The sequence below is a fragment of the Capricornis sumatraensis genome, chromosome 6 (assembly GCF_032405125.1).
Source record: "Capricornis sumatraensis isolate serow.1 chromosome 6, serow.2, whole genome shotgun sequence".
Lineage (NCBI taxonomy): Eukaryota > Metazoa > Chordata > Mammalia > Artiodactyla > Bovidae > Capricornis > Capricornis sumatraensis.
The window spans coordinates 47,864,868-47,877,273 of record NC_091074.1 but is presented as its reverse complement, the minus strand read 5'-3'; the positions used below and the strand labels follow the sequence as shown (position 1 = coordinate 47,877,273).

Below are 12,406 nucleotides of genomic sequence, written 5' to 3'. Positions count from 1 at the left end.
ATATTTACTCTGCAGAGTCATGTCAAGCCCCTAGCTCAGAAACTGGCTGAGAGTAGAACTCAATATCTGGTAGCTGTTAGGGTGACTGTACACGTGGAGTGTTACAAACTCGCACAGTGTACGGTGTTGGGGAAGGGAGGGCTGAAAGGGAAAGCAGTGGTTTTGCCATGTGTGTGCCCTCACTGAGCCATGTGTATTCCCAGTGTGAGCTGCTAGGAACTCTAATAAGGCCTAATATAACCAGACAGAGTGCCATCAAAAGGATGTTTGTCTTCTCTTTTGACTGGTGAATGCAAACCCTGCTTCATACGCTACTCAGTGTCTGTGCCTTTGAACCTCCAGGTCTCCAGGCTTTGGGCTGTCCCTGGTTGCCGAGACCACCAATGGCACTTTTCTCAGTGCTGAGCTGGCTTCCAACCCCCAGGGCCAGGGCGCAGCGATGCTGCCTGAAGATCTCGGCAGGAACTGCGCCAGGCTGCTGCTCGAAGAGATCTACCGGGTATGTCCTCAGCTTCTGCAGATCCGGGAGAGGAGCACCTGGAAGCAGTTCCCATGTTTCTTCATTAGCAACTTTCTTTCTCTTTTAAGGGCTTCAGTCAAGGAGTTAACCTCTTCCTACCCTTTAGACAGTTCAGCATTAACTAGCTTAGTGGGTTAGCTAACTAGTCAGTGACTGCGGAGCCTGGTGGGCTGCCATCTATGGGGTCGCACAGAGTTGGACACGACTGAAGCGACTTAGCAGCAGCAGCAGCAGTGAGCAGAGACTCAGCCCCATTGGTTTGATACAAACAGCAGGTAAGTTTTAACGATCGGGAGGGCAGAGAGCTAGAACAGAGTCATGCACGAGGGAGGGGATAAAAAATGAAGCAGGTTAGGCAGCGACTGGCCAACTGAAGGGCATGCACTGCCCTGCCCAGAGCAGGGACCTTCTCTCAGCCCCCTAGTCGTTGCCACGGCATGGGTGAGGGCTCGTTCTTCTCAGATTTTTCAAGAGAAACTGGAAAGCTGGATTTGTATGTGACAGTTAATTCAGATAAAAAACAGCGTAATAGGCTCAACTTTGCACAGTGTTTGGGAGCGTTGACGACTGTCTAAGGAAGGCAGGCCCGTGTCAGAGCACAGTAGGGGCTTGGGAAGGTGAGACAAAGAAAAGGTGACAGGATGCTGAAGACAAGCCTGCACCGCTGGTCATTTTGCTTAGACATTCATCAGCGCTTCTGTCTCTTTCCAGTGGACCTGGGGGAAGTGGATGTATCTCATTACAGAACAGCCCAGTGGGAGCCCACAGGCACAGCTGGAATGTGGGTTTTATATCTCCATAAATGGCAGATTATAAGCCTCAGGGTGAAAGCACAGTCTACCAGTCCACAAGACAGAAAACATGCAATCTGGATTAGGTTATTATTTTTTTTTCTTTACTCTAGTTAAATTCTACCTGAAGCCATTTAATTGCGGCTGGACTGCATTTTTTTGTTTTAAATCATTAAGAAAACTTCTTTTGTGTGGGTCTGTGATCTTTAATTGCTAAAAAGGATCAAGATGCTTCTTGTTTTTATAATAATTCTTTGTAAGTCTGTGATGTGACATGGTTCAAATAAGTAATAAAAATCCATCTCCTTTGGTACCATTTATTTTTACCGAAGTTTTAATCCTCTGATCTAATTCTTCTTGTTCCATTTATGTCTCATTAGTTACCAAGCCCTCTTGATTCCATTCCAGACTTTCTGGAACTACCCTAGCCTTTCCATCTCTCTGGCACCATCTACTACCCTCTTGCCTTCCACACCAACCTCCTCTGATTAGACGTACTGGCTTTCCCTTCTTGCAGAGAGGAAATCCTTTCCACATTCTCTCCAACATCCTCTTCAGTCTAAGTCTCCTCCCCTAAAACAGTGAGCTGATCTTGTTACTCCTGTGCTCAGAGACCTTCACCAGCTTCTCACTTTCCCAGGATAAAATCAAAACCCTTGACCCAGTGAGAAAAGCCCTGCCTTAGCCTCCCTGCTCCGCCTTGTCCCTGCAGTTTCACATAGTTCTCCTCAGAGAGCACTCAGCCACTTTCAGGCTGGCCTCCTGGCTGTTCCTCACTGGCCCTGGGTCATATTTTCCCCCATCCTCCTGTTCTTCTTCCCTCTCCAAATCCTGCTCATCACTCCAGGGCCAGCTCAAATCCCCACCTCCACAAAGTCTCTCTCTGGTGCTGGGCGAATGACTACCCCTACCCCACCACCTTGGCAGTCCTGGTGCCCTCAACAGCATAGCTTCATCTTCACCTTGAACTGTTACTGGTTCCTGCTCATATCTCATCTTTATAGTGAGACTGAAGCTACTTGGCATAAGGATTGTATCTTCTGCTTTTGGAGTGGCCCCGCCACTCCCTCCATGGTGTCCTGTACACAGACCCTAATGTATTTATTGCAGTGAAGTGTTGGTTCAGCACATAATAAAAATCAGTTGAGGGACTTCCCTAGAGGCCTAGTGGATAAGAATCTGCCTGCCAGTTCAGGGGACACGGTTTCGATCCCTGGTCCAGGAAGAACCCACGTGCCTTGGAATAACTAAGCCCATGTGCCACAAGTACTGAGCCTGTGCTCTAGAAACTGCTCCTCAACAAGAGAAGCCACTCCAGTGAGAAGCCCTCACACCGCAAGGAAGAGAAGCCCCGGCTAGCTGCAACTACAGAAAGCCTGCACAAACGGCAGTGAAGACACAGTGCCGCCAAAAATAAATAAACTAGTAAAATAAATAAAAATCAGTTGAGAATGGCAGAATAGCACTATAGTGATAGAAAGCAGAGACTAAAGAGAACAGTTTTAATTTTATGAAACGAGTGAGTTCTGTAAAACAGAAATAGTGTTGTTGGTCCATATATTCTCCATGGGGTCAGGTTTTCTTTTTAGATGGAAATATATGTGCTATAACTCTTGTTCTAAAATTTGCTAAAGGAGATAAATATTGTCCTTTATCAACTCAGGTAGATTTAAGAAGAGCAGATTTTCATAAAGCCTGCCTGGAGGATCCACTTCCTGATTTTCTTACTCCATTGTAGGAAGTCTTAATGGCAGAGAATGAGTGTCTGCATCGGGGAATTGACTTACTTCCTACCCTGCACACATTGAAAAAGGAGAGAGCTGTGCTCACATAAGCAGCAGTAGGCGACCACCTAACCTGTTCAAAGTCTGGGAGATTCTAGCCTTGAACGATGATGTGTCATGGTGAAAAACTAGATTTCTTGTGATGTGTTCAAAATATGTTGATGTCATCCTGCTTTCACTATTTACAATGCAAGTTTAAATTGTTTTAGGAACAAGGGAAGTTGTCCAGTGGCTAAGACTCCATCCTCCCAACACGAGGGGCCCAGGTTCAATCCCTAGCAGAGAACTAGAGCCCATGAGCTGCAACTAAGGATCCCGCATGCTGCAACTAAGGCCCAGTGCAGCCAAATAAACGAGTAAATAGAGCTATCGAACTGACTAAAGAAATTGCTTTAAATAGAGTTATCCCAGAAAGAATGATCTGAAGTAAAGACATTGTTTAACGCACAAATGGAAACAGCAGGAATGCGCACATCAAGTGTAAGGATGGCTAAAGTGGTTGAGAAATTCAAGAATGAAAAAAGAAAGGCAGCCAAAGCAGTTATACTTCAGGAGAAATTTTTGAAAAGAATTCTGTTCTGCTTCTTGATTTGAAGGAACAGGGAAAATGAAAGATAATGCATAAATAGTAAGAGTGGAGGGATTGGATTTGGGAGGTTCTCTAGTTCTAAGGGACACAGGAAGAGCTGAAGAGGGGAATCTCATGGGAGATGGCATGGAGTTTCTGAATGTAATTGAATAAGTGTTTCAGGTAAGACCTTTGAAAGGGAAGGGTCCTTTCATGTCAGATTAGCTGTGGTGCTCTCTGAAAGATATTAATGAGTAAAAATGTAATTCACTTAACCTGTGTTAATTACCTGTGCTTTGCCTATAAATGATTTTGCCTTTTTGCTTATATGTCCTGCTATGGGTTTAATTACGAAGGGAAAGTTTCATTTTTCCTTAGATATACCTCAGTGAACTTTAATGTCTATTGATTCTGATAGTCTCAGCTCTTAAAATTATTTTGATTAACTGTTAGTTTAACCCCCTACGGTTGTTAATATGAGGATAACTCTTTAAAAAACCCTTACTCAGTTTTATTATTGCTTGAACTTTGCAGCTTGCTCTTCTGTATGTCTGCTCTGGGCATCTGTGTCTTTTTTTTCCTCCCTCTGTTTGATTGGTTTTCCATTATCTGATTGGTACAATATTAATCTTTAAAGTGTTTTTATTTACAGGGTGGATGCGTGGACTCGACCAACCAGAGCCTGGCTCTATTACTCATGACCCTTGGACAGCAGGATGTTTCCAAAGTCCTGCTCGGACCACTCTCTCCCTACACGTGAGTTGTTTTCTTTCAGCCTCCTTATGCTGTCCACTTCTTTTCCCTGATAGCTCAGTTCGTAAAGAATCTGCCTGCAATGTGGGAGACCCCAGTTCTTTTCCTGGGTCAGGAAGATCCCCCTGGAGAAGGGATAGGCTACCCACTCCAGTTTCTTAGGCTTCCCTTGTGGCTCAGCTGGTAAAGAATCCGCCTGCAATGCGGGAGATCTGGATTCATTCCCTGGGTTGGGAAGATCCCCTGGAGAAGGGAAAGGCTACCTACTCCGGTATTCTGGTCTGGAGAATTCCATGAACAGTCGCAAAGAGTTGGACATGACTGAGCGACTTTCACTTCACTTCTGTGCTCCAGTTGCACAAAACCACGAATGTGTTATACTGAACAATGTCCTGTGGACACTTGATTGTACTAATCCATAAATGAGCTGGAGGTTGTCGTTTTCATCTGGTGTCTCAAGGATTCGGCCTTCTTTTCTTTCCTGCAGTTTCGTCCTGTCCATCTGTCACTCCCATGTCCTTAAAGCTGTGTGATAAGTATTTGACAGTTCTGTCTGTGCTTTAGACCTTATTTCCATTTTGGAGGTATACTATTATATATAGCTTGGGTGTTGTTAATTTTTATTTTATTTATTTATTTAGTTTTTTGAAACAATGATAGACCTTATTTTTCTGGGCTCCAAAATCACTGCAGATGGTGACTGCAGTCATGAAATTATTATTATTATTATTATTATTTTTAATTTATTTATTTTAATTGGAGGTTAATTACTTTACAATATGGTATTGGTTTTGCCATACATCAGCATTCCTCTTTTCTCTAACTATAGGAAAAAGGACTGCCTTTTTGTTCAAAAGACAAAGTTCATAGTAATACCACTGGACTAGGAGGGAAATGCAGAAGTGAGTTTGAGGCCAAGGGGTTGTTATCAGAAGCTGACTGCTGGGTTATTAAAGTAGGCGATCCAAAAAGAGCAGATCCTCAGAAGGCTTGAATTCTAAGCAGCACAGTGAAAAAAAGCATTACTGAAAGTAAGTGAGGTTGCTGTGAACAGCCCCTCTGAGCACTGATATCTCTGTACATGTGTCTGTGTACTTGAAGATCGTTCTGTAGCCACCTATGGGTGGGTAGCTTGGGAGGAGTGGGCCTTGGGTGCAAGGGAATATTCAGGTAGATATGAGACTGAACTGTCCTTTTTCGGTTATCATGGTACCGATGCTGTATATCTGAAAGGTACAGTACTGTGATAACTGAAGAATGGTGGTGCCATCACATTGAGAAAGGGCGTGCACTACAGAGGGGCTGGTGCGCCACTGGACCATGGTGTTGTGGGCAGACACCAGAAGATTCTTCTGGAGGCTTTTTTTTTCCCTGTAAGTTGATGGTGGAAGGCTCTCTGAAACAAGGAAATGGAAGAGAATACATTCTGTTAGCAGTGTGGAGAGACAGATAAGCAGGAAACTGGTGAGGACCACATTATCTCCTGATAACTTGTGTAAAGCAAATGTTTCACAGGACAGGAAATCTGAAATTGACTAATCCTAAATGACATGCTGACATGAGGAATCAACATTGCTGAGAGAGACTTTACAGTTAGCACAGCACCCTAAGTGCAGAGATTGGCTTTCCGGTGATGGTTTGCTGGAAGTGACTGGCAGCTGTGTGACCACCACAGCCCACTCCAGCTTCTTAGCCAGTCTCATCGCTGCTGCTTTCCCAGCCTTGGTTTCGGGGCCTGGCCGCTCACCCAGCCTGAGGCAGCGTCTAGAAATGTGTGTGGTCATGGGGCATGGGGTTTGGCAGAACATTATGTGAAAAATGGAATGTATATTTTTATTTTTCCTTGACACTTTTTTTTTCCTCTCGCTTTTAGAGTTTTATTTTTTTCAGTTTGCTACAGAGCCTTGTATAGTCTTTTGAAGTCAGCAAACTCTGTGGAGATGGTGAAGATGTGACTGGACATTTTTTAAAGTTCCTGTGTCCTTGACACACTCCCTCACTAAACATTAATTGCAGTGTCTTGTCTTCCAGAAACCTTGCCTAAAATTACACATCTCCTGGAAAACAAAGTAGTCTGCTCTGAATGGAGCTTTACAGAAGTGGGACAAATTGCAAAATTTTGTGTTTTGAGCCTTGGGGCTGGAGCTCGCAGGACATGTTCCTCTGGGTTACCCGCCTCCCAGGGCCTCCTGCAAGAGGAGTGGCCAGGGGCTTGGAAAGGGCAGCCTCTCATCTTTCAGTAAACTAGCATGAGGTGGTGGTAGGAGGGGGTGTTTTTTTGAAAACTGTTTCTATTTGGGGCCCTTCTTCCCTTAATCATCATGGAAAGCTCCAGAAGCCCAAAGTGATGCAGGGAAAAGGTGGGAAGAAATACATGAGCTGCAGGGCAGACAAAGTTATCATCACCTGTTTACATACAGGCATTACTTACATTATGTTAATGGTGAAAAGGATAGAATCCACTGTCAGGTAGATGGCTTGAGGGGACAGCTTATCCTAGTTGGATTCAGGAACTTTGGAGACCAAACTATCACACTTATTTTATGTGAGGTTAAAATAGTAAAAATCTGCTTTCTGTAACCTCAGATTTCTAAAGAAAATCAGAAGCAAGATCCTCCTTGGTTTAAAGAAATGTATTTCTTCTGGCAGTTTTCACATTTTGATTTGTATAAATAATTTTAAAAATGTATTTACAGAGCACTGGGATTAGGCAAGATAGTTTTTTTCTAGCAGTGTTGCTTTCAAAAACCCTTTCTGGAAAATAAGGGTCCCTTGTTTTTCTACTTTCATCTTTTCTCTTATTGCAGGATGTGACTGGTAATGATTTTCTGTGTTACTTGAGAAAGTAAGTCAATAGGTATGAAATTCTTTGGGAAAGCCAGAGATTTTTTTTTTCCCCCCAGTAAAATGAAATAGTATTGGATGGCATGGTGGTAATGTGAAGAATCTTATTTCTTTTCAGTTTGTGGAGTTCTGGGTGGTTTACAATTGGTAATGGTGATTCTACGTTCCCTTCAAAAAGCTTAGTTTTACAGTTTAGGGACAGTTTGTACTTCATTTCAAATTATGGTCACATATCAATGAGCGTCTTAATTAGCGCTTTTAGAAAATGTTTATGATCGGAAACTGCAGTGACCACAGTTCTCTGTGTTCTTCCAGTGCACTGGTATTGGGGCCCAGCCTATCTGGGTTTCAGTTCTGGCTGTACCTTGCAGCACTGGGAGACCGTGGACAAGGTCCTTGGCATCTCTGAGCCTCAGTCTCATCCATAGAGATAGTCATTGGTCCTGAAGTCATGGGCTTGTGGAGGTAGAGTGAGGCTTTTAGACGAGATTGGGCGCTTAGCACTCCAAACAGCATGCCTGGTGAAGCTCTATCAGTGGTTGACGCACAGGAAAGTCCAGTCTCCTGTTTAGGTTATTTTGAACGCCAGGAGTTGCTTTGGGTGATCTCAGGCCTGAAGTCAGCTATAAATTGTCTATCTCTAGATCTGTGTCCACTAATTTTTTAAATGTATGACTTAGCTTCCTTCAGTCACATTAATAAACAGATTACACATATTTTACTTACTATTCCCAAGAATTCTGTAAGTTTATTTAACAACATTTACCAGGTGTTGTTTTACCTGCTTTACAAATACGACCTCATTCGGGTTTCATGATAATCCCACAAGGGTTTAGATAAAGACAGGTACTGTTGCACACTCTATTTTACAAGTGAGGGGATTGAGACACAGAGAGGTTGAGTCACATGCCCAGGGTCACTCACACAGTCAGCAACTGAGGATTTTGAACTCTGACGTCCTGTCCCTGACCCACTGTGCTCTTCAGTAGAGCTGGGATTCATACATGTTATTGGACTCCAGGTACCTCCCTGCCTGGGCAAATGTGCCATGCTATATCTTCTCAGAGTCCTTGTTTCAAATTGTCATAAGATAATTTCCTTCTGTCTTTCTTTGGAAGTAAAGTAAACCATGTCACTTTGTTTTATGCCAGTTTTAATAACTGACGTCCTTGTACTATTTTTGAAGTGCTGGGGAGTGAGAGCTCAGTGTCCTTTTCAGACGCTGACTGATGGGCGTCGTTGGCTCACCCAGCATGTAGCACAGCGATGTGAGGATCAAGGCGAGTGATGCACAGGAGTACTGGGAGCTGCTGGTCGAGCCTGCTGTTCTTTGGGTTCGTTGCCTAACTGCTCTCTAGGAGCCAGTACAACACTTGCCGCTATATTTACATCTTGAGAATGGTTTAAATGCTGCAAAGCCCTGCCAACTTACTATACTCTTTGAGCCACAGAACACATTTGGAATATGGTAAAAACACGTGATATCCTTACTTTTCAGATGAAAAAGAGGTCACCTGCTCATAGTTAGTTGTTGGCTGAACTTGGCCTGTGGCCCCCATCTCATGAAAGTGCAGCCTACCTGGCTCTCTTGTTTCCTGTTGCCTTATAATGGAGTTTAATAACTTCATTCCTGGAGCAGAGGTCAGTGGGGCTTTGGGAAAGTTGCTCTTTGGCAGAAGAAGTACCACCAATACATCTAAAAGCTGCCGTGTAGTGACTTCAGGGGGCCCCATTGAGCAGATTCTCTTCCCACCCCTCAGCTTGCAGATCAACTCCTTAGACCCCAGAGGTAGGTGATTCCAGTGTCTGAGTGGCTTGGTGGAGCAGGAGGCAGGACCCTCTTGGCATGGTTTGGTCTGTGGAGCTGCCAGAGGGAGCTCACTGATCCTCTCACTGCCATGCTCTAGCAGGCTTTAGAGGGGGACCTGCTAGGAGGGGCTGTATTTTAAGGGGCAGTGCCAGGCACCCTGGCAAGTTCCAGGCAATTGGGATCAAATGGGCAGATGACTGTGAGCCCAGTGGCCTTCACCTGTTGACCAGTAGTGGTGGTGGGAACAACCTGCTCTTGGAAAATACCCAGGAAAAATAAATTACCTCTGTGCTCTAGGAGTCTCTGAAACCTGCTTGTCAGATGGACTGGAGCCATTCACAAAAAGTAGGTTGTTTATATATATAAAAATCACTTTGTTCTGGGGTGGGAGAAGCTCACTCTGGATACTTCTCTGAGTCAGGATTTAAATTCTCTGCACAGGAGTTGCACAGTCCCAGTTGCCTAAAATGGTTAATCTGAGAAGCTGCCAGTCACACCACGTGGGGGTTATCTGTAGAGGAGCAGGGCTGTCCTCCGTATCCCCTGGGTACCTCTTCTGCCTGGCTCTGTGGCTGGGGTGTATATCCAGGAAGTGTGGGTCTATTGTATGGTGTTTGGAAGAGAAGGAAAGGGGAGTGGTGCCTTAAGGGCCAACATGTGGCTGTGGCCATGCTGAGCTGTGGGACTGTGGAGGAGGATGTGGGCCAGCCCTGAAGGTGACTTTGTTCAACTGCATGTAGAGGTGGGTGAATTTATTCTGTTTGATTTTCTTAAGGAGATTGTTAGGATTCCATATTGTCTGAGGTTATTTCTCATAGCAAAAAAAAGCTATATTTGCATTTTGTTATCCCAAGCAGCAAGCGACTTAGGGATAATGAACCTGGAGGGGAAGGGGATCATAAGACATACCTTAATACAGCCCTTACACAGTCTTCTTCAGACTGGCTGGAGGGTTGGCAGAACATTATGTAAGTGGAACCGACTTTGCTTTTTCTAACACTTCCAAAGGCTACAAATACCCCATGCAACTATGCAGGCCTGCACACTCAAGCCTGTGTTTCTGCCGTCCTTCTCCAAGAGATCAGAAGCAGGCTGTGGCTTCTTAGGAATTCTGCCAGATGGGGAGGGTGTCTGGTTTTTCTAGCACAGTTGAGTGATTCAGGTGGAAGAATGAAGTAGCCTGGGGAGGCTTTCGGGCCTGTGTGAGAACCGAGGCAGCAGCAAGAGAGAACAGGCTGTTTGCTTGTTAGAATGTAGACGAGTGGGTGAGATAGCTGGCTTTTTCTTCATTACTGCCAGCTGGAAGCTTTGCCCACAGATGTGGACTATTTATCTGTGGCTTTGATGTCTTTGTTTTCTTTTTTCCCTAGGGCAGGGTTGAGGTTGTAAGGCTGGGACAGAGAGCGAAAATCTGAAAATTTCAATTGGTTAGTAAAATGGGACGGAGAAGGCAATGGCACCCGACTCCAGTACTCTTGCCTGGAAAATCCCATGGGTGGAGGAGCCTGGTAGGCTGCAGTCCATTGGGTCACTAAGAGTCGGACACGACTGAGCGACTTCACTTTCACTTTTCACTTTAATGCATTGGAGAAGGAAATGGCAACCCACTCCAGTGTTCTTGCCTGGAGAATCCCAGGGATGGGGGAGCCTGGTGGGCTGCAGTTTATGGGGTCGCACAGAGTCGGACACGACTGAGTGACTTAGCAGTAAAATGGGAAAGCCAGCAGGGGAAGAATGCTGCTGCTGCTGCTGCTGCTGCTAAGATGGAAATGAAATAGCACGATTTAAGGTGGGAGAGAGAGCAAAGGAGTGAGGAATTATTCTATGAGTGTGCACTCATCACCTTGCTCTCCAGGGTGGTTACTACTCCGTTTTGTAACCCCTGTCTCAAGCAGAAAGGATATGCAGTTGTTCAGGCTTTCTTTTCCCCTTTTTGCCTTTTCCCTCTTTTGTCTAGATTGAGGACAGAGGGGTTGGAGATGGTGGAAAATACAATAGACTTTAGACTTAGCTTGGAATACCATGTGAGGATGGGAGCCAAGGATCAGTTCTTTTTTTTTCTTAACTTCACAAAATTTTAACCAGCTTTCAGTTCAGTTCAGTTTAGTCCCTCAGTTGTGTCCGACTCTTTGTGACCCCATGAACCGCAGCACACCAGGCCTCCCTGACCATCACCAACTCCCGGAGTTCACCCAAACTCATGTCCATCGAGTAGGTGATGCCATCCAACCATCTCATCCTCTGTCATCCCCTTCCCCTTCTGCCCCCAATCCCTCCCAGCATCAGGGTCTTTTCCAGAGTCAGATCTTCGCATCAGGTGGCCAAAGTATTGGAGTTTCAGCTTCAACATCAGTCCTTCCAGTGAACAGCCAGGACTGATCTGCTTTAGGATGAACTGGCTGGATCTCCTTGCAGTCCAAGGGACTCTCAAGAGTCTTCTCCAGCACCACAGTTCAAAAGCATCAATTCTTCGGCACTCAGCTTTCTTTATAGTCCAACTCTCACATCCATACATGACTACTGGAAAAACCATAGCCTTGACTAGACGGACCTTTGTTGACAAAGTAATGTCTCTGCTTTTTAATATGCTGTCTAGGTTGATCATAACTTTCCTTCCAAGGAGCAAGGGTCTTTTAATTTCATGGCTGCAGTCACCATCTGCAGTGATTTTGGAGCCCAGAAAACTAAAGTCAGCCACTGTTTCCCCATCTATTTGCCATGAAGTGATGGGACTGAATGCCATGATCTTTGTTTTCTGAATGTTGAGCTTTAAGCCAACTTTTTCACTCTCCTCTTTAACTTTCATCAAGAGGCTCTTTAGTTCCTGTTCACTTTCTGCCATAAGGGTAGTGTCATCTGCATATCTGAAGTTATTGATATTTCTCCCAGAAATCTTGATTCCAGCTTGTGTTTCCTTCAGTGCATCATTTCTCATGATATATTCTGCATATAAGTTAAAGAAGCAGGGTGACAATGTACAGGCTTGATGTACTCCTTTTCCTATTTGGAACCAGTCTGTTGTTCCATGTCCAGTTCTACCTGTTGCTTCCTGACCTGCATACAGGTTTCTCAAGAGGCAGGTGAGGTGGTCTTGGCATAGTCAACAAAGCAGAAATAGATGTTTTTCTGGAACTCTCTAGCTTTTTTGATGATCCAGTGGATGTTGGCGATTTGGCCTTTTCTAAAACCAGCTTGAACATCTTGGTTTACGGTTCACATATTGCTGAAGCCTGGCTTGGAGAATTTTGAGCATTACTTTACTAGCGTGTGAGATGAGTGCAATTGCGCGGTAGTTTGAGCATTCTTTGGCATTGCCTTTCTTTGGGATTGGAATGA

General features: G+C 44.6%; 1 protein-coding gene across 3 annotated transcripts in view; it reads left to right on the top strand.

Moving 5' to 3' along the window:
• Positions 1 to 12,406, top strand: part of RCL1 (RNA terminal phosphate cyclase like 1) — a 63,619-nt gene that overhangs the window by 46,945 nt on the left and 4,268 nt on the right. For all 3 annotated transcript variants that reach the window (XM_068974705.1, XM_068974706.1, XM_068974704.1), the window contains 2 exons: positions 343 to 499; positions 4,316 to 4,419. In XM_068974705.1, the coding sequence (XP_068830806.1) occupies positions 343 to 499; positions 4,316 to 4,419 (261 nt within the window). The remainder of the gene's footprint in view (positions 1 to 342; positions 500 to 4,315; positions 4,420 to 12,406) is intronic.